The following is a 26,423-nucleotide window of genomic DNA, read 5'->3' on the forward strand; positions in this document are numbered from 1 at the left end:
TCTGATTTGGCTATGAAGGTGTTTAAAATTGAATTCCGAGCAAATGGAGAAATTTTTACCTCTTTTGGCTGTCAGAGCGGCTCTGGCGCAGTGACAGATGGTGGCAGCGTCTTCCTTCCCGGCGGCTGGGTCTTCTTCTCCGGTAGAGGGGGTTTGGCGGCTAGGGTTAAGGTTTGGTATGACGAGAGTTATTTATATTCTTCCCCGTTTAATCTGCACTGTGCATCGCGTTTGATCTAGATTGTCCGATCGTGATTAAATAGGGAGTGAATCTGAGCTGTTCATCGTGATATAATTTGTACCGTTCGATCGCGTTTAAATAGAAAGTGGATCTGAACTATTGATCGTATTTAAATCTGACCATTCGATCGCGTTTGGGGAGGAAACGCATCCGGGCCGTCTGTGTGCGCTTGAGAGAATCTAGACCGTTCGATCGGGGGTTCGTGGATCTCCCGCGTGGCACCGCGTCAGTATTTGTTATCACACGGCGCGTTCTGGTTCGTCGAGATTGTTGACCGGATATCCTACGTTGCACAACTTTTTTAAGTTATATTTTGATCCCTAGTTTCTGATTTTTCTTTCAAAAATACCATCAGAACCCAAAATTTTACCTATTTTTTCCAAAATTATTTTCAATTTCATTCTCCATCAAATTTCCTTCATTTTTACACTAAACTAAAATTAAAAAATTATATATACAAATTAATTTAAATTACACAAAAATTAATTTGAGTATTACAAACGTTATCATAAAAATATCTATCTAATAAAAGACGTGTTCATGTATACGTGAAACTATAAAAATATTGTTAGTATAATAATCACGTGACCGATTATGTCATTATCAATATATATATATATATTTCTATATAATATTGTAATTTTAATGCTCTTAAATTAGGTAGTGATGCTGAATAGAACTTAAAAATCATACGAAGAACATTAGCACCGTGCGTTTTATACTTATTTTATGTCATTTTGTTAGTTATTTTTTTTATATATATTTATATTTAATTTACAACTATTTCAAAGTATAATAAATAAATTATTTATAGTGTGACAACTACATAGCTTTCGCGGTGACAACATTTTTAGAATCTAATATTTAAACGTATACATTGTTTGTTGCGTGATAATTTATTTATCTATATTTTATACGTAAGTAATGATAAGTAATTATTCAAACAAATATTAAAAGTTTGTATTGTAGTTATACAAAAAATATATATATATATATAACTAATCAATTTGAATTATTTGAATGATACATACATACATACATACATACATACATATACATATATATATTTATATAGTTTGAACATTATAAATGTTGAATCTAATATGATGTAAAATTTTTGAAAATGAAAGCAAGATTGAGAATTTAACAACCCATAAACCAAATAATAATGATGATGAGTCAGCATTCACATGTGTGCATTCCACTAGACAACTCAAAATCTTTAGACTTTTAACGTCCGTTTCGTCATACCCAACCTCTCTTTTATGATGCAATTATTACGTCATCACTAATTTTTTATCGTATTATTACGTAACATATTATACGAAAATGGAATGTTGGATTCAAATTTATATTTTTATAAAAAAAATATAAAAATACCGATTAATAAATAATTAATATATACTATTTTATTTATTTCTCAATTAATTTTAAATATGTTTAGAAATTTTTATATTAAGTATTAAATTAAATTAAATTTTTTTAACGAATCTAATTAGATTTTAATTCAGACACGTTTTATATAAACGTAATTAACCGTTTTGAAAATTTAGGGTTTTTAAAAATTTATGATTTATTATAATAAAATTATTAAATTATATCGTGTGTAGTTTACTTTATTTTTCAGTATATATTATTTATTAATTTTTATATTATTAATCAAATTTTAGTGTTTGTGTCACATAGCATGTGATATATGACGTGACATATTATACATTTTTTTTAAAAAAATAATTTTAATAATAACATATTATACAAAATAGAATATTGGATTCAAATTTATATTTTTATAAAACATATAAAAATGCCGATTAATAAATAATTAATATATACCATTTTATTTATTTTTCGATTAATTTTAAATATGTTTAGAAATATTTATATTAAGTGTCAAATTAAATTAGATTTTTTTAACTAATCTAATTAGATTTTAATTCGGACGCGTTTTATATAAACGTGATAACCGTTTTAGAAATTTAAGATTTTTAAAAATTTATGATTTATTGTAATAAAATTATTAAATTATGTCGCGTGTAGTTTACTTTTTTTTAGTATATATTATTTATAGAAATTATCTAAAGTTTCTAGTGTTTACCATACGACATAAAACGTGATATATTAAGTTAACGTGTTAATTTTTATTAATTAAAAAGATTAAATTAATTTTTTTTAAAAGAAAAAATTATAAAGAATTATTTTATCAAAAATTTAAGATAGAAATTGATTTTGAACAAAAAAAATAAAAAGTAATTATTTTAAATATTGTAAAATTAAAATTATAATGAATTTTTATAAAACTAAAATAAGGAAGATATTCCTTAATAATGGGAGATTCTGAAAATCCAAAAATCTGAACTCATTAATACAAAAATTTCCCCCAACTTTCTGCACTTGGAAAATAAAGTGGATGGAAGCCGAAAATCCAAAGTAGGCGCCTGAAGTTGGGATTCTGTGATCCACACGTCTCTTCTTGGAAGGAAATCAATAGAAAAACAGGCAAATAACGAGTGAATCACCCAAAGAAGATTCCTGTTTTGTCATTTGCATTTGCATTTGCATGTGTATCCGCTCTCTTTTTCTTTCTTTTTTTTTTTTAATTTAAATTTTATCTTTTTTCTTCTCGTCCCATCTTTGCCCCTCCAGTTCTCATTTCCGATTCCTATATAATACTGTTAAATTCTGGACAAGCATCGCCAGTTGTTTTCCTCGAGTACCCATTTCTCAGATTCTCTTGTTTCTCTCTCTCTCTCTCTCTCTCTCGGTCTATCTCTCTAAGTAACCTGAATTCATGGAGGAAGCCAATGGTGAGATTCTTGATTACGTGTTTGATCCTTTTTCATTTCTGGGTCCTTCGTGTTTCTGGGTATTTTTGTTTTTTTTTTTTTTAAAAAAATCTTTGAATCGAGTAGATTACTTGTGCCCATATTGTAAAATACGTGACCGGTTGTCTTTTCCTTTGGTTTTTCTCTAATTTTGTCTTGCTGTTTCAATTGGGTTCGTCTTTATTTCTGCGTTTGGTATGTTTTCGGTTGGATCTGTCTGGGACTGATGCGTATAGCTTGTGAATTGTTATAATTATGTGTTCGTTCGGTTACAGGCTGTGTTTGTGTTCCTCCTGTGTGTATAGATACATTTGTTCTGGACTCACGGTATTAGTACTGAAATTATGTAGACTTTCGTCTATAAATTAGGAATATTAATTTTTCTCTGATGCAGAATTGTTCTGGTAACAATTGGGAGTAGACCTTTGTTAAGCATTTACGATCAGTAATAAACATGTTTGAGCTGTCTAGTGATGCTGGGAAGTTGATCTGCTTCTGCAATCAATCATGGCGGAAGCTCTGATTGGCTAAGATTTTTGAGACCTTTTACTTCTCCATGTAAAGTTTTGTCATTTGCTTTTCCGTGCATGTCGTGAGAAGTAAAAATGTTGATTGGCTAAGAAACTTGGATGGATTGGTCTTTGTTTTTGCCATTATGCTATGTCGATACTGGTGGTGGATGTGACCGCAGCTTTATACTAAATAGTTTTATTTGCTTTAAATATGTATATATCTCAATTTCTGATCGCTTGACAATTGTTTGTCTGTCTGCTTTCTCCCTTCATGTTTCAACAGTGGTGGAAACTAAAGATGGAACCATTTCTGTAGCATCTGCATTTGCTGGTCATCAGGAAGGTAATACTTAACTTTCATGTACAAAGAAAGGATGAGGTAGAGAGAGAGAGAGAGAGAGAGAGAGCAAAAAAAGGAGAAACTGAAAAGTTGGGGATGTGAAGTGATTTTTTTGTTTCGCATGTAGTATTTTCAAGCAATGAAACTATTGTTGTCTGCTAGCTTTTCTTTAGTTTATGTCGAATTCTCTACCAGTTGTTGATTGGTAAGCTATGTCATTTTTCCCATGTTAACTTTAGTATGACTAAATGGATTGGCATGACTGTCAATTTTATATTTCAACCAACTGGATTTTGGAGAGGTTAATTTCCTTGGTAAAAGGACAGATTTTCTCTCTTATCCCCTCCTTTTTCCCGAATAGGGAAGTAACTATGAGATATTCGTTGTATATTTTTGGTTATCTTACAGTTTTCCTTGTTATTATTCAACCAGTTGTGCAGGATAGAGATCACAAATTTCTAACAAAAGCAGTTGACGAAGCATACAAAGGGGTTGAATGTGGGCATGGAGGTCCATTTGGCGCTGTTGTTGTTCGTAACGATGAAATAGTTGTGAGCTGTCACAACATGGTTTTGTCCAACACTGACCCAACTGCCCATGCAGAGGTTACAGCTATAAGAGAGGTGAGATTAAGAGAGTGCCACACTTCCTCTTTTAATTTATAGTTAGTTAGAAGATGGAGGTTCTCCTTCGTCAAACTTTCTTAACTGGATATGATTTAATGGGGAATCCTATTGAATAACTACCATAGTTTCTCAAATTAATCTTTTTAAAGACTTCTTGCGGGTTTAGCATATTTAAAAGAGAAAAGATAAGGTATAGTAGTTATTATTAAACTACCATCCTTTTAAATCACTATGCTTTCTCTCACCTAACTATCCCACTGATTGAAGAATTATTACTTATAATGCTTATAATTTCTGTTTTCAAATCCTTGGGACTTGAATTGTTTATATGACGATGAAAGAAGTCATGGTGCCCAAGAACCCTTCGTACTGAATCCATTTCCTTTTACAAGTTTTTTGTTTCCACATGTGATTCCTGTTCGCTACCTAAATAAGGCATGGGAAACGGAGTTATTCGTGGATAATAACATAGGTGATTATGGAAAGTAGTAGCTCTTGGCTACTTGATTAAAGTTTAAGACCGTTTATGAAGGTATTAGTTATACAATGCTCTGACTTTTCTTTATGAGACACTCTTGTGGATGGTTCAGTTGTTCCGTGAAAACTGCTGGTCTGCTCATGCTAAGGACATCATAAGTCTGTCAGCTCAGTTAACAGAGAATTAAATTCGGTTTTCTGAACTGATCTGTTTTTCGCCTTTTCTGTCTTTGCTCTACAATATACCAGGAAGGCTTTTTGGTCTTTGGCATACAAATTTCAAAGAAAAACTTAAAATGGTGTTCCAAGTTTTTTGAAGAATCCTTCAAATAGGCATACAGTAGTTTTCTTTTTGTTTTTCTTTGATTAATTTATTTACTCTTTCAGCTTTCCGGTGCTTTAAAATTTTTTGGTGCACTCAGAAACATGTTTGTTTCTGCTTTTCATGTACTTTTTGGTCTCACTTGCTCCCTCAAAAGTTGTGTTTTCTCTAGTGCATCCGCTGTGCGGCTCTGCAAGTAATCTTCAAGAGGTTTCTAGTCATCACAAGTCAGGAACAGTTTCATAACACTTCTGATGTGGGGTAATAAGCCTCTATGTTATCTTTTTGGAAAATAGAGAACTTCATATTTATATTGCAACAGTGGACATTTTTCACTTGGTGGCATAGTATCATAGTGATTATATTATTCTCATTGCCATAGAATAGTCTAGTGCATCTGAGTGTTTCCAAGGAGTGCCTAGTCTATAATTGCTACGGTTATTAGTTTTTAGCGGCAAGAGTTCATAATGAAATAATCCACTAATATTGTACAAAGTTTCTTTAAGTATTCATTTGGAATGTTGAATTGTGCAAGTTTCTCCAAGTTTATTTTGTCGTGGACGCAATAGAGTATTTATTGCATTTTCTTTGACATCATTTTATCATATCAATAAAATTGAGCTCAATCTTTTTCTTTTTCTTTTTTTTTTTTGGGAATTTATGGCTTCTTCAGGCTTGCAAGAAACTCAATCAAATTGAGCTCTCCGACTGTGAAATATATGCCTCCTGCGAGCCTTGTCCCATGTGTTTCGGTGCCATCCATCTTTCGAGATTAAAGGTAAAAGTTGGAAAAAGCTTTGTTCGGAACTGTTACAAGCAAATTCGTAAATTTTGTGAAATTCATTTATTAATCTAAAATTAGATTTAATTAGAAGATGTTAAAAACCGTCACTACCATGACAAAATCTGATATTATGTGAAAATCCTATATCAGGTAAATTTTTATCATACTCTAATAGAATTTACATAATTTTCTATTTAAATTAAGAACGTATTTGCAAATGAATTCTAGAAATTTTCTGAATTTGTTCTAAATGTAGCCTGAGTATCTAAGATTGCAAGGAAAAGTCCTCTCTCCTGATAGTTTTTTTTGCCCTTTTTTGCTTCGTCGTCGTGGACAGAGGTTGGTTTATGGAGCAAAAGCCGAAGCAGCAATAGCAATTGGGTTCGATGATTTCATTGCGGATGCCTTGAGAGGAACCGGTTTTTATCAGAAGGCGAACTTGGAGATAAAAAAGGCTGACGGTACTGGTGCTGTAATTGCTGAACAAGTGTTTGAAAAAACAAAGGAGAAGTTCCAATTGTATTGATTTTCTTCTTCTCTTATCCCTGTTGATGAAGAAAAACTCACATTATCAGGGTGTGAAAATTGAAGTTTGGAACTGATAGAGTCAAAAATCAAATAAGTTTCTGTCGATTAGATGCTAAGTTCGTAATGTTACTGGAAACTGATGTGAATCAAAAGCTTTTTATTTTCAAGTTCCAATTGCTTTGCTGCTGGCATGGCTTGTCTTTTGTCCAGCACTCTTGAGCACTTCACAAACAGGTTACACACACATACACACACATATATATTTTAGATGGTTTTAAAAGAACGGTGCAACACGAGAATTTCTCAGATCACTTATTCTAATACTACTCTCATCGAAACACACTTTAACTATAAAATTATGATGAGATTCAGTGCATTACTACTAGTATCACTTATTCTAATACTACTCTCATCGAAACACACTTTAACTATAAAATTATGATGAGATTCAGTGCATTACTACTAGTATGATCGCATTCTATATATATATATATATATATATATATATATATATATATATATATAATAAAAGAAGTTTTTATGTTTCTCTTTCCTTGATGAAGTTTGGATTCTTTAGTTGCACAAGATTATGTTTATCATAAAAATTGTTTTAAATTGGCTTTTCAAATGAATCCTACTGGTTTTGTACCAGCTCTCTTACAAATAGCAAGCCATATCTTATTTTTCTTTGCAGCTTCTTAAAAATAAATATAATTTAAGAAATCTATTACAAATTTTTCTTCAACCAATAAATATTATATATCTACCTCTAGTATCATAATTTTCCTCTAATATTATGATAAAAATTTAGTGTAAATTTCTCTAACCAATATATTATATAGCAAACTCCAGAAGATGAAGTCTCTTGCTGAGCTTGTTATATGTTATGTTTAGGTTTCAATTCCATTAGGACCCTTGTGAATGAATCTCCTGGCTTTATTGTGTAAGACTTGTCTTTGATCCAATTGGGGTGAAATGAAAATATTCTAACTGTTTAATAATAAAATATATATATGTATATATTATATGGCTGTAAAGATTATATATATGGTTTTTCAACAGCTAACATGTGTAATTATAAATCAAGCGCACATAATTTATTTAAATAGATACAATGGAATGGAAAGTTAGAAACCACTAAAGAAATATGAGTAATTAATATTTAGGGAATGAAGAAATTACAGAATCATGGAAGATTGTTTGCTCATCCATTAGAATTTTATAATCATGCACAAAGATATCTACTTAAATATATAGAATTATCTTCAAGGTTATTAATCGAGATATATATATATATATATATATATATATAGAATTTTATAATCATGCACAAAAAAAGTTCATTTTTGATCAGCAAAACTGTGTTACATTTGGTTGCCCCACCTTTGGGAGATTTCTTGCAGCATAAGAAACAAGGTACCAAGGATCTAAACAGAATACATGTATGTATATGTATGTATATATATATACTGCTTGGTTAAAAAAGAAAAATCAAGTGTAAAACTATGTTTTTATCACTGCTACTGACCATCATAAGCATAAACTGGCACCTGCAGTATCTCGTGTTGGCAAAATTCTGTCCTTCCTTCTTTCTACGAAGAATCGTGATGGCGTTAATACCAGGTCAGTGAAAACTATTGCTTTTTCTTCTGCTTCTTCGTCTTTGACTTATATTTCTGTGTTGGACTGAAATGAAAGTAATTTGAATGAACCCCAGCTACGGGAGAGAGAAGTGGAGATTATATCACTTTCATTTGGATTTGCCTATGAAGATATACAAGGAACTCAACGTATGAAGGGCCGGCTGCATGCTTATCTTCAACCAAATATGAGAAGAACAAGGACCCTGCAAAAGGAAAAAAGAAATATTAGAGAGTTAAACACGTTATCAGTTTCTTACATGAACGGATTTTGCTATTACGAACTTTCATTTTAGATTTTACATGATGATATCAGTTGATACTAATTAATGGCTTTAACTCGTTGGTCTATAACAAATGGGGGCCATGGTGTCTTGCTCTGGATTTGCTCAAGTTAAAATATCATCAAAAAGAACACCTAAAATTGTCAAAATACCGCGAGAGGACTATCCATAATTTGTTTCTAAGAAAAAAAAAATCTATTTATCCAGATCAAGTTGTGAAGGGACTAGCTCTGCCAAGGGAGTAGGGAGCACTGGTTCAGATAGGCTCTAGCCAAAGATAAGGTTTCTACAGAACAGTCGAAGGTAACTCCTTGATATTCGATGTATATGGATTATAAAGTGATTTTAAGATAAAGGATAAGTCAAATATTTTTTACTCAATTAATTTATCTTCATTGTCTAGCAATGTAGTCAAGAAATGTCATGCAGAAGGGAATTTTCAATGGATTCTCTAAAAGAAACTCCTGCTGTGCCAGATCCCCTCCTTCCTTAAACTCCTCGTAATCACTTCAAGGGAAAAGGTAAATATCGTTTTATGTGTAAATAATTATCACATCTAGACAGAAAATGGGATATCAACCTTCAAATGCATCCAAACAAAAACTGGAATACGTGGAAAATGAGAAAAGATATGGACTGAATAGATAGAAAAGATTAACCTACATAAATTCAATAAAAATGGAGAAGCGAGAAGAAAAAAAAAGATTTAGCAACTTGAAGAGATGCTTGGTATTTCTTGTTTGTTAGGCCATGTAGCAGTTTCCTTCAAATGGTTAAAAATTTTCATGTTAGTTACAATTCACCAACCTGATGGATCTTCTTTCCTGCATAGCTTTAAGCTGCAAAAGAACAGAAAATTGATTACTATCATCTAGAATCCAAGGATTTCAATGCACTCACTGATTCTGTTCGATAAGCAATAAGGCCAACTTCAAACATTATAAACACATACTGAAGGTATGAACACCTTTCACGTCGTATCTTCGATAGTTGGTTGTCATACTGCTGCAGCATAAACTGAAAACAAAAAATTATTAGGTATGAAATGGTAACTTAGGTAACTGAATAGGTACCCCAGCAAATACATGTTCCCAATACACATAACTTATGGAGTCCTTACACTCCAGAATCTCAACAGCAATACCAAATCAAGGCCCATGGATCACGAAGGAATCGAATAAAAAAATATGATGCTGAATATGGTTTAGTTCTCAACTCCCACCTCCAATATCCATATTACTCTCAGCATATAGAATAAGAACATGCTAGCTTGATCTCATCCCTCGCACCCATCTTTAGTCCCTCTGGGTGAGAATTCAATTCCTACTTCAGTTAATAAGGAAATTTCCACTACAAAAGAGTTTAAGGTGGGAATAAAGATGACCTTAAATATACAAAGCATATTAATTCTGTAAGTTATGACTAATATGAGAACTAAGTTTAAGCGGGAATGAAACTGTATTCAACCAGATGCAACCACCAGGTATCAACTCTTAGAATCAAATTTCTTTCGGATATGAATGAAAAAATATCCATTTCAATACATAGATGTCCCACATTTCTAGAAATTATAAACAATATGATTTACAAAATTAAAAAGAAAATCTCTCTCAACAAGGAAAAAAGGGGTCGTCATGGAGTTTTTTCTTTCAATTACTCAGTCTTCAAGTCATGCAAAATAATGTACACTAACTATTTTGAACCAGAAAGCACATAAAATTATGTTGCAGAGAACTGTGGTTGCTCAATGCGTTGGTCTGAGATCCCCAGTCAAACACCATATAGTTGAAAAGATTTAAAAGAATACCTGATTGGGAATTTCATCAACTGATGAAATTCCCAACAGTTGTTGCATGATATCAGAACTCACTGAGCTCCCTATATATATTAAACAATCGTCACCATTTTCCAGAAGATAAACTCCCTCATCACAAATGTTTTCACTAGAAAGAGCAATTGAACGAGGAACACTTGCTCCATCCTCCTGTCAAATTAGCAAAAAGCTACAGGTAACACAAGAAACACATTAAGATAATAACCAAAAGATAACTAATGTGCAGAACTCACACCTTCCTGTCAAGATCATTGATGGGCAGCATCCGTGGGTGCACAAGGGAAACTGCTAATGGAGTAGAAATGTAGGAAACATAACTGACCCAAAAAGATCGATCATCTGTTCTTTGCTCAGTCCGCAATCCTATACTTTTAGTTAACGCTGAGAAGAAATCCAAAGAATCAAAGGAAAAAAAAAATCAGTAGGCATCAACTATTTAATTTTTCATTTTCAAATTTTACAACCAGTCACTTCAAAAAATATTTCAAATAAAACAGGAAACTGCTCATGAAAAATCCCCAACCTTCACTTTTTAATAGTATAGGAACTTAATAATGACTTTCTCATAATAAAAATTAAAATAAAGAGATCAGTGTAAAGTTTCTAAGTAAAACTTCATCAATCATATCTAACCACATGGCAAATTTGGCACATTCGATTCTGGCACTCCCAAGACTAGTTAACAAAGGTAATTATTAAAACTTTAATATTTGTACAAGCAAATCTCCAGCAGGCCACATTGCCTAATAAATATTGGCAGTGTGACATACTTCACTTGTTTGGATCACAGTCACAAACTAAAAAGTGAAAAGAGCATACCAAGGGTGTATAGAGGTAAAAGCCTAAGTGCCTCTGGAAGAATAAGTTGTCCTGTCGATGATACTGCTGCACAGAATTTACGATATGATAGGAGGGTGTTGATGCAAAGGTTTCTCACTCTTTCCTGGACTTGCAAAAGTGGGGTTGAAGGAATTTCAATCGCCCGCTCTCACATAGGACAAAATTAGAAATGCTGTTAGTATCTCAACCAAAAACTGAAGTTAGAGACAAGCAGATTCAACAATTTTAGCAAGCTGAATATTGAAACAGTTATATTGTAGTTAGTTCACAACTGAAAGCACTGAAACCTAGAAAAAAAGAGCATCATAAATTTCAGAGTTAAAAAACATCTTGATGTGTTAATGCACCAATTAGGGGCAATGATGACAAGAATGGAGAGTGTTGAATAAAATCCCTTGCTTCATCATACAGGCAAATTGAGAATCCAGGTCTGCTGCTCTATATAGATTACTTATATTGCTGGTACATGGCAAAGATAAAGTTGTAATTCGGATACGTCTTTCACCATAGATATTGGTATAAAGAAGAGCACACTGAGATATGGAGATACCAAATTAGTTAAAAACAGAGAAAAAAAGGGAGGATGATAGAACAATCTTCCTCTCAAACCCTAAAAATAATGTGAAAAGTATCTATAAGCAAATGAAGAAACTAACAATCTATATATTGCTATATCAAAAGAGAAAGAAGAAAATAACTTACTGCAAAGAAGACAGAAAGTACCTGAAAAGCACATTCTGCACCATCCTGCAACTTATCATCATGTTTCAAGGTTACCAATATAGTTTTGTTGCAGTCAATCTGCATGGAAGCTTAATAATAAGATCTAGAGAAACATTCTTCCTGAAATGCCCAGAGAACGATGCTTAAATGCAATAAAGTAGCAAGTACCAGTAGCAGTTAGAATATCAGAAAATAAGGTCAAATAGCTGGTGGCATGTTATAAATACAGCCACATATTGAGTTCAGAAGAGAAACAACATGATAAACATAGGAAATGAAAGGACTTAATCAGAGAATGCATTAACTCTTAAATGTAAGACTCAGTTATGAACAACAGCATATAAAGAGTGTCTGTGACAGATAAAAAGTGATAATCATCACCCAATAACATGTTCAGAATGTCAACTGGTTGTAATATTACAACCCCCCGGTAAGTCAACATCTGTAGGAATGCATTTACAGAAGTTTCCATGGTATTCTTTTACTTCTATACCCTGCAAAAGATTTAAAAAATTAACTTATTTGTGCAAAATGAATGATTTCCTACTAAAGGATGAGAATCAAATTCAATACCCCCTACAAACAATACCTTACTGCATCTAACATGCATCACTGCCTCAAAACCTTGGGGCCTTGTGATATTCCATCTTAGGTCGTTGTAAAGCTTTGCTGGGAAACAGTTGAGAAAGGATAATAGCGATACACCTGGAAAAATGAGAGACGTGAAATGCTGAAAAATAAATGTGTCAAAATGGTAAGCTATATGCTTTTCAATGGTCTTGCAATGGACGAATAAGAGTTAAAAGAGAGAAAGGAACATATGGGACCTATTTGCCCAGTTGAAAGTGGTCTAAAGCAACTATCATTTCTGATATCTTCTCTGTTTCAAGATGGAGATAAGAAAAAGAAAAAATCTGCTACATCATTAAAACTGCATAATGAGAAACCTCAGAATTATAACCATCTCCACTCCTTTACCGGCATACCAAGAGGCTTATATGAAGAGTGACAGCAACCTGTTTAGCATCACATAATAGGCCTCATAAAGTTGGGGAGTAATTATGATTGCTGAAGGAAAGCTGGAAGCAATAAGGGGGGGAAAAGAAACCTCAAAATTGAAGGACACGCAAAGGCAGCTAAGGCTTTAGAAACAGTATCTGATACTCGCTCTCGCTATGAAAAAAGGAAATGCTATCTAACACTACATTGATGGTTCAACTTGAGTACCAATAATGCTAGTAGGACAATCAATTCCAAGTTAAATCCAGTGAGAACTAGCTCGAAACAAAAGGAAGCACCTAACTCTCTTACCAACAAACAACAAACTCCAAACCAAGCTTAACGAAGAAAGTATATTTGAATTGCATTGGGAATAGATGGACTACTTTTTCTCCAAATCCCGAAAAAATTATATTTGCAGAACTAGTGATTCAATGACTAAAATAAAGCACAATGCTTGGTAGCTGACTATAGATCATGTTTCTATTGGACGTCACCTGTGAACCCCACACCTTGAAGGCTCTCATTTGCTGAAATGGGGAAAAAAAAAAAAAAAGAATGTTTATCCACTGCTGTTATGCAGTTAGCAGCATACCACACTATGTTTATTTCAAAAGAAGTAATGCAGTTAGCAGCACCACCATAAATATGCGAGAACTGAAATTCTTCCAAGTGCTGCTTAAACCAAATCAAAGACCTAGAAGAATTGAAGAGAGCCCCTAGAATAGAAGGATGAGTCTGTTAGTTAGGCATGGCCAGTAAGATGGACTCAGTCTGACTCCACTAGGTTCTGGTTTTTGTGAAAGAAGCAAGTAGTGTTTTCTTTTTTAAGCTATTGAAATTGTTTCCCCTGTTCAATAGATGCTAGAAAAGCTCACATGAGGATGCAAAAAAAGAGCCTCTTCGTATTTAATCACATGGTTCTAAATGAAATACAGTTGTATTTCCTTTATTTCACAAATAAACTTATCTCCCATATTCAAGCACAAGGGAAAATATACATTCACATGAATTTAAATAAATATAAGGTTTTTATTATTAATGTAATTAGGGGCAACAGTAAACCAAGTGGAGCTGAATACCTAAATATTTAAATATGATTTTTTTGAACTGTACCAAGCTCGAACCTGCACGAACTCTGATAAGAAATTTCTTTTATGGCTCGGTCACAATTTTTTTAGAGGGAATGAATTCAAACCAAATAAAATTGAGCTCAATAAACTCAAAAAGAAGTTTTTTAATATAATGTTCACCTAATTTTACTATTTTTTTAATATATTTAGTACAAGATTAAAATATTAATAATTTTTAAAACAATATTATATATTACATATTTTGGTAACATATATTTAATTTATTTATAGATAGAAAAACACGTCTGCAAGCTTTTGAACTGAATACCTTTAGGCCCCAATCTAACTCTTAGCTAAACTAATCTTTCTTCATGCTCAATTCAGGTTCAAGTTGAACCAAACTCAAACAAATTTTACCAAATCAAATATAAATTATTTATTACCAAGATTGTTGTCACCACCTCTAAACACAACCAAGGTTAGAGTGCACCCAAGGTTGTCAAGCTCTACAACATCTTTTTCTTTAAAAAGGAAAAGAACCTATTCTCCAACCTTTTGGCACTTGAAGAATAAAAAAATTATAATGGAATTATTGGACAAAAAGAATTAGGAATAATCAACAAATTGTACCTGCCCTCCAGTGGTCTCTGGGATAACAGAGATTGAAGCAATATCAACATATGTCTGGGTAGGTAAAAAAATATCAACACAGACCTGCAAGCCAAACAGGAAATAAACGGATTGAGGAAATAAACAGATTGTACAAGTTATGCAAACACAGATAAATCAAAATTGAACATTCATAGAAAGCTTTAATCACAGCTCAATTCGGATAAAGTGAGACTCATAATTCACCTGATATTCAGCAAATTCAATTGCCATCGTTTTCAATGTTTTATCAGCAGGTTGGAGTAACTTATGAGCCTCCTGAAACCCTCAAAAAGAAAAATAAACTATATAAAAATTCACCAAGACAACAGATATATTGATAAAATGGACTAATCAAATTTAGGACAGGTAAAACATATCATCTCGCTATAACACTACATTCACTAGTTCTTATTTAAACATTTTTAGGTTCTGCAACTTGCAGAAAAATGAGAAACAATTAAATAATGGGCTCAACCAAAAAAACTAAACCTTTTTCTACAACAACAAGAGTAGTAATAATAATGAGAACAACAACAATAATAAGAGTTTCTAAATATCTCAGGGGATGAAGAAAAATATAAAGAGGAAGCTTACTATTGACATATGAAGGGATCTGAGTTAATTTATTCATTCTTTTACTTGGAAAAAAGTAACAAAAGAAGAGTATCTAGTTAATTTTCCTAGCATATGATAAATAATGGTTATCCATGCAAGGTTACTAAGCTTCGCCTATGCCTCAACCCTTAACCAGCTGTACTCAAGTGAACCTCTTCACTATCTCCAGCCTAAGAACTGAAGAAGTCCAATCTTGGTAAGTACTTTAGCTGATGCAATTTTTAACAGTACATAAATGGAATGAAAGGTTTTGTCTATGGCGCACCCAAGAAGTAGATGCCAATTTCAAACAAAAGGAATAAAATGGCCGGCTTGCAAGAATAACATTGATACATACTTTCTCCCCTGCAGAGATGCTACTTCTTCCTTCAGCCTCTCTGGCAGAAAGAGCTCCAATGCCAACTGATGGCAGGACTGTACAATGACCAGTTTTTCCCCTTTTACTTTCAGTTATTACATATTTCATGAACAGATAAATAGTAATTTACTAATTTACCTGATTGAAATACTAAAAGCTTTCCTCCAGTACTCTTGAGAGCCAAGAATGCTGCCTGGAATAGTAACACAAAATTAAAGAAATATATATATATGTATAATATATACATTCAAGGGATGGACCAACAGTGCCAACTGCATGTCTGATGCTGTTGCAAGGTCAGCACTGCATGGAATCTGTTGAACTGATAAAGATCAGTGTTGGTATCAGCAATTATAACCCTACATTTTGCAGAAACAGTAATGACACAAAATCCACTCGAACTTTGACCTGATTAATGGTGCACCTCATGTGCGTGGGCTGCAATTTCCAGTGTCTTTTACAATATAATCACTAGTAGCAGGCTTTGGAGATAAACCAATAATTAGAATTTAGAAATGCAAAACCAACAATGAAGAAGAAGAAAACCAAATCTAGTGTTTTATTTATTCAGAAAGTTATTGCTTTGACTGAATACCAGAGGAGGATTGGCCTGATTGCCATGACGAGTTTCATGCATAATCAATGGCGAATTTGGAATAGGTCGTGGAATTTGAGCAGGATCAACCTTCGATGAACCAACAGCAGTTCCAGATTGGACAAGAGCAGGTGGTATAGAAGTTACTGAATGATTTTGTAATGCTGATGACATTCCAAATATTCTTGGGAGTTGAACAGAACCAGGCACCCTTGCTGCTGGAGCTGTCTAAAATAATCCACAAACAAAAAAAAAATAGATCCAGTTTTTTAATCAGCAACTGAATAAATTTTTGAACACAATATAGATCATTGTACTTCAAACTGGAAAAAGAAAAGACCTGAGCAACTCATATCAATGGATCAAAAAGAGCAGCAAGCATTTGGAACACAATTCATATATGATCAGAATGGTTAGTACAAAAAATGATCAGAATGGCTCTTAAAGAACAAACAAATCACCTCCTCTTGGAAAATTACTGGTTAATAATACATCTATTGCAAGTACTACTCACTATAAATAGAATGAAAATAGTTGAAAAAATTCTATGACCTCGCCTTTTCTGAATTGCTGGCTACTTTCATTGAACTGAAGAGTCATTAATTGACAATTTCTGACAGATAAGAAACTATAGAAGACTTTCAACAATATTAAATTTCCTGGACGTTCACAATGCAAATGATCCAATCATCTGTCTCTTCAAGTTTTAATTCAAAATGATTTCTCATATTTTGATGTTTACTTTACGGTTTGATAGAGATCTTGAAATTCTGGGATTAATAGCATCCTAGTGTTTTATATTTAGAAAGCCAAACTAAGTAGAGAGTTCGATTGCCGCCACAAAATCAAAGGGAAATCTATCAACATATGCACTTTTCTTTTTATTCCTCTTCGTGTTCAACCTGACAAAGAACTCTATTTCTTGTTCCTCTTCATAATCATATTTATACCTTAAATTGGTATGGACATCTACTATGCAAGAATAGCCACAAATTACATTCAGTTTCAAAGAAGGGTAAAATAAATAAAACAGAAAACTGGAAAAACACAGTTTTTAAGTTTGCATGCTAACCTGCCATGATTCCCAAGTCTGAGGCCCAATAGGAGATCCCTGGGTTGGTGGTGAACCATGAGATACCACTGAAAACAGAGAAGCCTGAGGAGTTGCAGGAGATGACTGCATGCCTTGGGATGCAAATGAGAATGGCAGTACGCCTTGAGACTCTGCTGAAAAGGGCAATGATGATTGCCTAAAAGGACCAGGTGACAGTCTAGCAGGTGGTTGTGAACGACTGCTAGCCAAAGGAAAATGCAACCCTCCAGGCGCTGTCCCCATTTGAAGCCCATTATTCATCAGACTGCCTGGTGCAGTTGCTGGAAAAATACGAGAGCCATTGGTCAATGGTGGGGATGGCATAAAAGGACTTGGGGGGCGAGAACCAAGCGGTGGTGCAATTAGGCCACTGCTCGGAGGAATCTCAGCGAGAGGTAATACTCCGTGAGAAGCAGGCTGCATGACTGGAGCTCTACCCATTGAAGATGACAAATACCCAGGAGGCGGTGTGGGAAGCTGGCTAACAGACGGCCCATCCGGTCTCCCTGGAGCCACATTTGGGGGACCCAATGCTGATATTGCTGGTCTTGGAACTGCACCAGGTGGTGGTGGACCTGGTCGAGAAAGTGGCAGTGAGGGAGCTGATGACTTGGGAAATCGCTGAAATTGGGTCACTGCGGGATCTCTAGGGGGCTGAATTGGGCATTGAAATGGGACCATTTACATTCAAATTCCTCAAATTATCGGAGAATTTCTCAGGCCTTTGCTGTGACAGAGTGTAGTTGTTTGAGTCTAACAAATTTCTAGCTTCCTCTGAAAGCACAGGATCTTCCATTTACGCCCATTAATCAAAACGCAAACCCCTTGCGTGCCTATATATGCTCCTCAACACATATATTATCCTTCTCATGCACTCTTACAAATTCTTCAACGGAACAGGAAAGAAATCCACAATCAATATATTAATCAAACCCCCCAAAACGAGATGAAAAGTCAACAAACCACTCAAAAAATCGATCACAACTTCAAAATGCAAATACGAAGCAAAAAAACCGCACACAAAGACGCATATACATGCACAATCATATCTCGTCCGAAAAATTAACACGCAAACATAGCATAACATACACACAAAATTAAGAAACAGAAAACTAGTATTAGCAGACAACACTTAATCAAGCTACAGACGAGGAAAGCAAGACGTGGAATCGAGAGAGACCGACCTATTAACACCCGCAAATGACAAAATGAGGGTTTTAGATACGGTAAAATGGTGATTAGGGTTCTGCGCAGAGAGGATAGGAGGAAATGAGTTCAATGGTGGAGTTACTGAGAGACTGAAATGAGAGGATAACATGCGCATGCAGGTGTTTTCATGGATGTGCAGATACGCATGCGGATGCATCGGGTTTGTTCGTTACGAAAAGTGAAGACGACAATATCCAGTAGTCTTAACTGGGGTCCACTTGACACGTCATCATACTCCACTATATGTCATCTCCATTCACGTTCTGCCACGTAATCATCTGTGCCATGTCATGTCTATGTCATCATCCTTAATCCTTACGGGATATACCTTTCGGTTGTTTTTTATTTTTATTTTTTATATACAATGTAAATAAATTATATATAAATAAATGTAACATTAAATATAATACATTGTATAATGTGTACAAATTATATATAAATACATAGATTTAGTATTAAATACATGCATGTAATATTAAATTGGATTTAGAGTAGATTAAATTAACTATGCACATATTACATTATGAATATAATTAAATTAATTATGCATTATCAAATTAGTTATAGAAATAATTAATATTTATTGATAACTTTCATTTTCTTTTTAAAAAAAAAAAGCCAATCGCAATTAATTAACCGAAAAATAATATATCCATATTCAAGAGTAGTCTTTCCCGTACGCGAAAATTGGAAATACTACGTATAGCATGAACTAAATTATGAGTCACCATGTTACAATTTCGTCTAATTCGGTTCAATGAGACCTCCGGCCGTTTAACATTGCAACTATGAAACCATACTACGAGACATCATCTTATATGAATTTTAAAACATATACTATCTTTTGTGCATTTGTTTTAATAATCTCATTTTTTGGATACGTTTAATTATATATATATTGTAATTTTTAAATATTATATTTATAAAAGTTCTATCTATGATAAATTTGATTTAGACCGAACTTATCAATCTGGTCCCTTTTTTTGGTATTAATTTACTAATATTTACTCATAATTATATTTAATGAATTCCAATAAAATATAATAATTTTTGTTTATTGATTATAGATAATCTAATAATCAATTTTTTTTTTCTATATTATTAAAATAAAATGTAATAATTATAATTAACCATCACTTAATGACAATTAGGTGGTGTGTTGGAGATAAAAATGTTTTTTAAGTCATAGCAAGAGCTCATAAATGCTTATTAATTCATGATCATGTGATGTAGATCACTAAAACACATTAGCATGTTGTTCGGTATCGAATATAAATTATAGTTTGAAATTAATTTTTTATTTTAATAATTGTTAATAATTTTATAATCGTGTATATTTGTATTCATTGTTACGATAATAATACGAGTATCAAATTGAATAATAAAAAATAACATAACTGACAAAAAAAAATGATATACAAAACGTGACCTGTCAAAATATATAAGTATATATATATGTGAAATATGATAGTGAAGTTTTCAGTGATCAAATCTATCACACATTTCACTAAACAATAATTATTATAAAACATTATATGAAAGTACGGACGTTAAAAATTTAAATGTTATTTAATTATTCAAAGAATTACTATCAGACATCAATATTATTTACTTTTATCTCTAATATTATATATTACAAGGTAAAACAATATAAATGTAGAATAATAATTGACAATTAACGAAACTTTTTACGTACTCTTTATATAAGTATGAATAACTCAATTTTTAATCCCAATATTTATTCGTAATTTTATTCAAGTACGAATTTATGTGTATATAATACAAATGTCTTATGTAAATACATTGTATCGGTTGAAAGTTTTCGATTCGTAAACTTTAATTGTTTAATATATAAAAGTTCATCGTAATTATTTGTTTGATATATCATTATTTAATTTTGATAATTAATTACATATTCGTATTCTTATTTAATATTGAATGATAGAAAAAATATTTGGTTTGAATTTAATATATAATTAATTTTATAATATATTTTGCTTTATATTTTATTAAATTAAATTATAAAATAAATAAAGCTATTTTATTTTATTTCATTTAGTTAACATAGACAATGAATTTAAAATATAACTATTTTATTTATAAAAAAATAAAAATAAAAAATAATTAGAGATTTATTATTTTTATATATATAAAAAAGAAAATAATTTTAATATTATTATTAAGTTGATTGAAATTAATTTTTAGTTATTATAGTTTTTAAACCATACAAACAAACAAAATTAACGAAACTGTTAGAATAAAACCAGATTAAACGTGGATCTTAATCAAATCCAACTCCAACCCAAGCTTGACTAACGAAAAGTCACGCTGACGAATTCGCTGACGTTGACGCCACGTCGTTTTGATCGGAGAAAGTGCACACACTCGCCCACTAACTGCGACTGCGCAAAAGGATTCACATCCTCCACACAAAACTACCATTCACCAAGTCATAGTCCAACACGCAAAAATGACGAATCCTCGTGAGCCAGCCAGCCAGCCCTAACCAAACAGAAACCAAAACCAAACATACATTGACACCCGGTTCCACCAAAAATTACTCTCTCCCTTTCTCTCTCTCTCGATGGCATCGGAGCAAGACGACACCGTTTACCTGGACGAATCCCACGAGCTGGACGAGGACGAGGAGGAATCCGAATCGGACGAAGACCTCGAGGAGAACGACGACGTATTGGTCCCCGAGGACGACGACGATCCCGAGGAGGAAGAAGAACTTAATTCTGCTTCCACGTCATCACCACCTGCAGTCTCCGTCGCTAACGTCGTTACAACGACGACGTCTACGGTGACGCCAGTTACTTCCACAATCTGCGCCGTAACTGTTGCCGTACCTGCCGCACTGCCGTTAACGACGATCCCTAACGGCACCGACAAGCCGGTCATGTCGTCGATCGATGATCCGCTTCGTGATTCGAAACGACATCGTATGGCGGATTTGTCTATAATCGTCCAGGAGGACAAGCAAAGGCCTGTGCCTCAGCTCGACGAGTCCCGGCGGTTGTTCCAGCGATTGTGGACCGATGAAGACGAGATCGAGCTCCTGCAAGGCTTTTTCGAATATACGACGTCGCATCGCGGCATCGGGAGCTCGCACCATCCTGATACGGCGCTGTTTTATGATCAGATAAAGTCAAAGCTGCAGCTGGATTTCAACAAGAACCAGCTCGTGGAGAAGCTTCGGCGCTTGAAGAAGAAGTATCGGAACGTGATGAGTAAGATCAGCTCTGGTAAGGATTTTTCCTTTAAAAGTCCTCATGATCAAGCTACCTTCGAAATTTCTAGAAAGATCTGGAGTAATACTGGGAAGATATTAGGATTTGAAGATAACGTGTTAGATTACGAAGAAACTAACAATAATGTTAGTAACAATCATAACAATATTAGCCATCACCCTAACTTTGAAGTGAAAATTGAGGATGGTGTTGAGAGGAAAGGGGCTAGTAGGTCAAGGAAGCGGTCAAGGTCAAAATCCATCGGAAAGATTGAGGAGAAGCGTATTCCGGGTGACGGATTCGTGTTGAATAGCGAGAATTTTGGGAGTGCCGGCGTCGGTGCCGGTGCCGGTACTGGAGCCACTGCCACCGCCGCCGGAGGGGGCGGTGGAATAGGAAATGTGGGGGTTGGGGCGATAGAGGAGACGCTGAGAAGTTGTCTGTCGCCTGTGTTTAAGGAGATGTTGAACGGGGCTATGATGATGATGATGGGAGGGATGCCCTGTGGCGGGAGGGGGATTGGGGCATGGAATCCCTTGATGCCAATAAACTTTGGTGGTATGGTAGGGTTTGGCGGCGGAAGTGGGTCGGATGTGGTGGATGAGAGGTGGAGGAAGCAGCAGATTTTGGAGTTGGAGGTGTACTCCAGGCGGTTGGAGTTGGTGCAGGATCAGATTAAGGCTTCATTACAGGAGTTGCGGTCAATGGGAGGAGGGTGATAATGGTTCATCCCGCAAGAATTGGAGTAAGTAATCTATTGGGCTCTCTGGTTTATTGATATAAAAAGGATTTCTTGATCATTCAATACTGTAGCCAAGAATTTCTTCTTTTTTTTTTTTTTTTTTATATATCTCTTTTCTACTTTTACTTTTTTGGGGGGTTTTATTTATCTTAACCTTTTATTAATTTGATAGAATAATTATTTAATAATGGCTTTCTAATTATTTAGTGGTTCAGTAGTATTGTTCATATTCTGTAGAGACTTGATCTGTTGTGCAGATAAATGGTTTGATACTCAGTTGGATTTCTTGTTAGAATAAACACACTGTTCCATTGCAATCTATCTCTTCTGCTTAATAATTTTTCCATTACTGAGTTTTGAGTTTCAGAAGTTGGCATGTAATAAATTGTCGCCAACAAGTTCATCTTTCCCGTAGAAATTTTAGTGGACTAGCAACAAATTTTTTCTCGGGTATTTGTGATTAGCTGTCTCCTTTCGATCTATCTGCTGTAATAGCAAATTATCAAGTTGTATTTGTTTCCTAATACTGATAGGGATGATCTCTGTGTTTTGTCAAAATGCTATTTTCTGCTGGCAATAAATTGCTTCTTATGTTATCTTTTAGTCTTGCTCAAAAGGTTATTCCTACTTGTGTGCTTATAAACTGAATGAGAATCTTGTGGGCCTGAAGCAATAATTTTAATGTTGTATTAGGCTCCTCCTTGATCAAATCAAGAAGTTCTATGGAACGTTTTTAAAGGTTGATACTTGATCCAATTAGAAGTGATAAAAATTTTACTAGAAGATTAAAAATGACATCTTAAAGAACTTCAATTAGAACTGAAATAACATATTATTTATAAATTCTATTACTTTTGATAGGATTTGAATGTCTTTTTTGTTCTTTATTTCACAATTTTATGTGAACTCATTATTCAGTCAATTTATATACAAGTTCTTTTCCCTCTTTTAATAATTTATAAACAGATTCTATAAGAATGTTTGATTTGTTCTGAAAATAGCTTTATTATAATTAGCTTTTCAAAAAAAATACCCATGAACTAATGCAATTGCATCTCCTGGGTTTTGGTTGAGTGAATCCAGTTGGAATCAAATACAGGCTGTTGCCAATGTGGGTATTGGATCTTGCCAGTATCAAATGATTCGAATAACTAGATTTACCTTTAGATTCTGAGAGTGGACTTTGAATCTGGATTTCCTACTTTATTTCTTGAGGCTGCATCTTATGTGCATAGATATCAATGACCTTGTGAACCCCTTGAATGGTTGGGGGAAGAAAGCTTTGAGCTTGTGCATGATGTTGTGCTCTTCTAATACACATATACACACATATATATTTGCTTTTACAGCCTTCTAACCCATCAATTTTGTCTCTCATCTAAAGCTTTATCTTCAAACAGATTGTTATTGTTGTTCTGTTGGAACCTTTCCTTCTTGTGAAATGTCAGCTTTGTTCATCTATGCTCTACTATATTTTGGTATCATAGTGTGATAAGATTTGAAATTTATCATTTTCAATTTTTATGTGATAAATTTTTTTTTGTTATTCTAGCACAATTCTCCTCATGTTTGTAGTTAAATTAAATTTTACAGAGAAACTTTACCTAATTGAAATTTAATGTTCAAACAATGCGTGATGAGAGTGAAAAATAACGCAGAGCATGAATACTCTAGGTTTGTATGAATCGGACATACCACTCGTGTGTTCTTTTTTAGGCTTGAGTCATGATTTTTGAAAATACATAATCAAATAATGAGATTCACGTTTAGAAAATACGGTACGTGTTGAAAACAAATAATAAAACATATAGTTTGTCACTTTATGGTGTATTATAGATTGATGATTGCTGATTTATAATGTTCGATTCAATAAAATATGATGATTAAGTTCTCTTAATTGAAGTAAATATAACAGATTAAAAATTTGATTTAATCATTATAAGAATCCAACCGAGTGTGTTGTTTAATTCTTTTTAACTTCTCTAAAATTATGAGATAACGAATTTAAATAATATTTTAACTATAAGATCGAGAATTGTTTAAAAAAAAAAATTAAAAAACCTCACACCATAAGAAGTCGGACTATATATCTAATTAATTAACGTTTGTAAAATAATAATAAAAATTTATAGTAGATTCACTCGAAATATAATTTTATAACAGACATACGTATGACATATAGCTCACGACGCAAAATCTTCGTCCTCGAGAAAAGAATGGAACAAACAAACGTTCAGTAAATAAATGATTACTACAAAATGGTATTATGACGTAGAATTTTATATGAATTAAAGATAGCACATCCCAAATTTTATTGTTATATAAAGTATTTTTAGAATTGAATTAAGTTTGAATTTATAAATAAATTTAATTAAAATTTTGGAGAGATTAAAGAAAGCCTAACATATTTTTATCTCAAAATAAAAGATGAGATGCTTCATGGATTTTCAAGTGAAATTGGGCCCAAATTGGATCATCACAAAGCGAATTTAAACCCGACCCGAAACCCATGAGTAGCCCAACCCATCACCAGAGTCCACGTGCAATCATGAAATCTGCCTCTCATCACCTTATCCACCTTCAAAGAACGAACAGCATATGCTCCTTCTCTCCCTCCATGGATCCCTTTTGCTTCTCCACCACCCAGTCCCTGAAAATTTAGCACAGAGAACAAAGCAAAACCATTCTTGGTTCCACCAAATCAAAAACAAAGATCACAATTTTCAATCAGAAAAAGAAACCCAATCAAAGAAAAAGTTTCAGTGATCAGTACCCACTTGAGAAGAAGCTCTGCAAATGGCTTCCGCAACCACCAGACCAACTTTCTCTTTCCACCATCTCACCTCCCAATCTTCCCCTCCTCCAAAACCTCCATCAAAACTCTCCCTCCACGCCTCCCCGAAACTCCCATCGCCATCAATCATCAATCTCCAAATCAACAGATCGTCTTCAAAGCAACCCTCCACAACTTCTCGCTCCATCGATGTCTCCAAAGAAGACAAACCCACCTCCGACCAGCAACAACCCGGTTCAGAACAAGCAGAACAACAACAAACCATGGAAAACCCAGAGGAGAAATTCGACACGCGGAGGTTGGAGGAGAAGTTCGCAGTGTTGAATACTGGAGTGTACGAGTGCAGGTCATGTGGGTACAAGTACGATGAAGCTGTGGGTGACCCGTCGTACCCGATACCTCCGGGGTTTCAATTTGAGAAGTTGCCGGACGATTGGCGGTGCCCGACTTGTGGTGCGGCGAAGAGTTTTTTCGAGAGCAAGATGGTGGAGATTGCGGGGTTTGCTCAGAACCAGCAGTTTGGACTTGGAGGGAATGCGTTGACTTCTGGTCAGAAAGCTTTGTTGATATATGGAAGCTTGCTCTTCTTCTTCGTGTTGTTTTTGAGTGGGTATTTCCTGCAATGATGAGTGGAGACTGGAGGAGGAGGAGGAGGAGGAGGAGGTTGGTTTTCTGGGTAAGAGGAATTTTTTTCTTAGGGGAATGTTTGGAATAAATTTGTGGAAAATTTAGTTATAAATTTCCAATTATTTAAATTAAAAAATACAAAAGTTTTTAGTTAAAATAATAAAAAATTAACTTCATATAAAAAAATTATATTTAGAATTAATTAATATATTTTAAATTTTATTAAAGACACTTTTTTAAGTCTCTATAAAATTTTATATGAAATTAAATTTTAATATAATGATGGAATGTAGAAATTTGTGTGGTGTTTTATTGAAGCTAAACGTGCCAAATACACAAGTGTTACTTTTAGGGCATGTTTGGAATGAATAATTAATTTATGGGCATTTTTATTTGGAAGAGTCATCACTATTTTATTGAAATTGTCAAAGAGTTTTAAATGTATTATTTTATTTTTATTG

The 26,423-nt window shown here is 33.7% G+C and overlaps 4 protein-coding genes across 4 annotated transcripts; 3 read left to right on the forward strand and 1 right to left on the reverse strand.

Annotated features, from left to right (window-relative positions):
* The first annotated feature begins 2,593 nt into the window (after window positions 1-2,593).
* LOC110826192 (Cytidine/deoxycytidylate deaminase family protein) lies at window positions 2,594-6,826 on the forward strand. Its single transcript, XM_022056791.2, has 5 exons — window positions 2,594-3,045; window positions 3,859-3,918; window positions 4,348-4,538; window positions 6,014-6,118; window positions 6,462-6,826. The coding sequence occupies exons 1-5, from the start codon at window positions 3,030-3,032 to the stop codon at window positions 6,648-6,650; spliced, it is 561 nt and encodes a 186-aa protein (XP_021912483.1). The 5' UTR covers window positions 2,594-3,029; the 3' UTR covers window positions 6,651-6,826.
* Window positions 6,827-7,978: 1,152 nt separating this feature from the next.
* LOC110826188 (protein transport protein SEC24 C-like) lies at window positions 7,979-18,738 on the reverse strand. The gene is given in 21 exon segments (XM_088222376.1): window positions 7,979-8,498; window positions 9,384-9,415; window positions 9,529-9,593; window positions 10,384-10,560; window positions 10,646-10,791; window positions 11,230-11,394; window positions 11,645-11,783; window positions 11,974-12,062; window positions 12,398-12,467; window positions 12,563-12,648; window positions 12,651-12,678; window positions 14,676-14,759; window positions 14,901-14,972; window positions 15,649-15,725; window positions 15,808-15,902; window positions 15,904-15,983; window positions 16,078-16,100; window positions 16,103-16,151; window positions 16,265-16,492; window positions 17,337-18,243; window positions 18,542-18,738. Coding segments are annotated over 20 exon segments (2,514 nt in total). The 5' UTR covers window positions 18,039-18,243; window positions 18,542-18,738; the 3' UTR covers window positions 7,979-8,391.
* A 2,247-nt stretch (window positions 18,739-20,985) lies between these two features.
* On the forward strand, window positions 20,986-22,858 carry LOC110826193 (DNA-binding storekeeper protein-related transcriptional regulator). The gene has a single exon (XM_022056792.2). It carries the CDS (start codon window positions 21,151-21,153, stop codon window positions 22,516-22,518), a length of 1,368 nt encoding a protein of 455 aa, XP_021912484.1. The 5' UTR covers window positions 20,986-21,150; the 3' UTR covers window positions 22,519-22,858.
* Window positions 22,859-24,939: 2,081 nt separating this feature from the next.
* LOC110826185 (Rubredoxin-like superfamily protein) lies at window positions 24,940-26,402 on the forward strand. Its single transcript, XM_022056783.2, has one exon. It carries the CDS (start codon window positions 25,338-25,340, stop codon window positions 25,959-25,961), a length of 624 nt encoding a protein of 207 aa, XP_021912475.1. The 5' UTR covers window positions 24,940-25,337; the 3' UTR covers window positions 25,962-26,402.
* The last annotated feature ends 21 nt before the right edge of the window (window positions 26,403-26,423 follow it).

The sequence above is a fragment of the Carica papaya genome, chromosome 6, assembly GCF_054855325.1.
Source record: "Carica papaya isolate Zhongbai chromosome 6, ASM5485532v1, whole genome shotgun sequence".
In the NCBI taxonomy this organism is placed as follows: domain Eukaryota; kingdom Viridiplantae; phylum Streptophyta; class Magnoliopsida; order Brassicales; family Caricaceae; genus Carica; species Carica papaya.

Coding starts and splice junctions, on each gene's coding strand:
- LOC110826192 (XM_022056791.2), top strand. Junction 3,919..4,347: donor ATTTGCTGGTCATCAGGAAG/GTAATACTTAAC, acceptor TTATTCAACCAG/TTGTGCAGGATAGAGATCAC. Junction 4,539..6,013: donor AGGTTACAGCTATAAGAGAG/GTGAGATTAAGA, acceptor TGGCTTCTTCAG/GCTTGCAAGAAACTCAATCA.
- LOC110826193 (XM_022056792.2), top strand. CDS start 21,151: ATGGCATCGGAGCAAGACGACACCGTTTACCTGGACGAATCCCACGAG.
- LOC110826185 (XM_022056783.2), top strand. CDS start 25,338: ATGGCTTCCGCAACCACCAGACCAACTTTCTCTTTCCACCATCTCACC.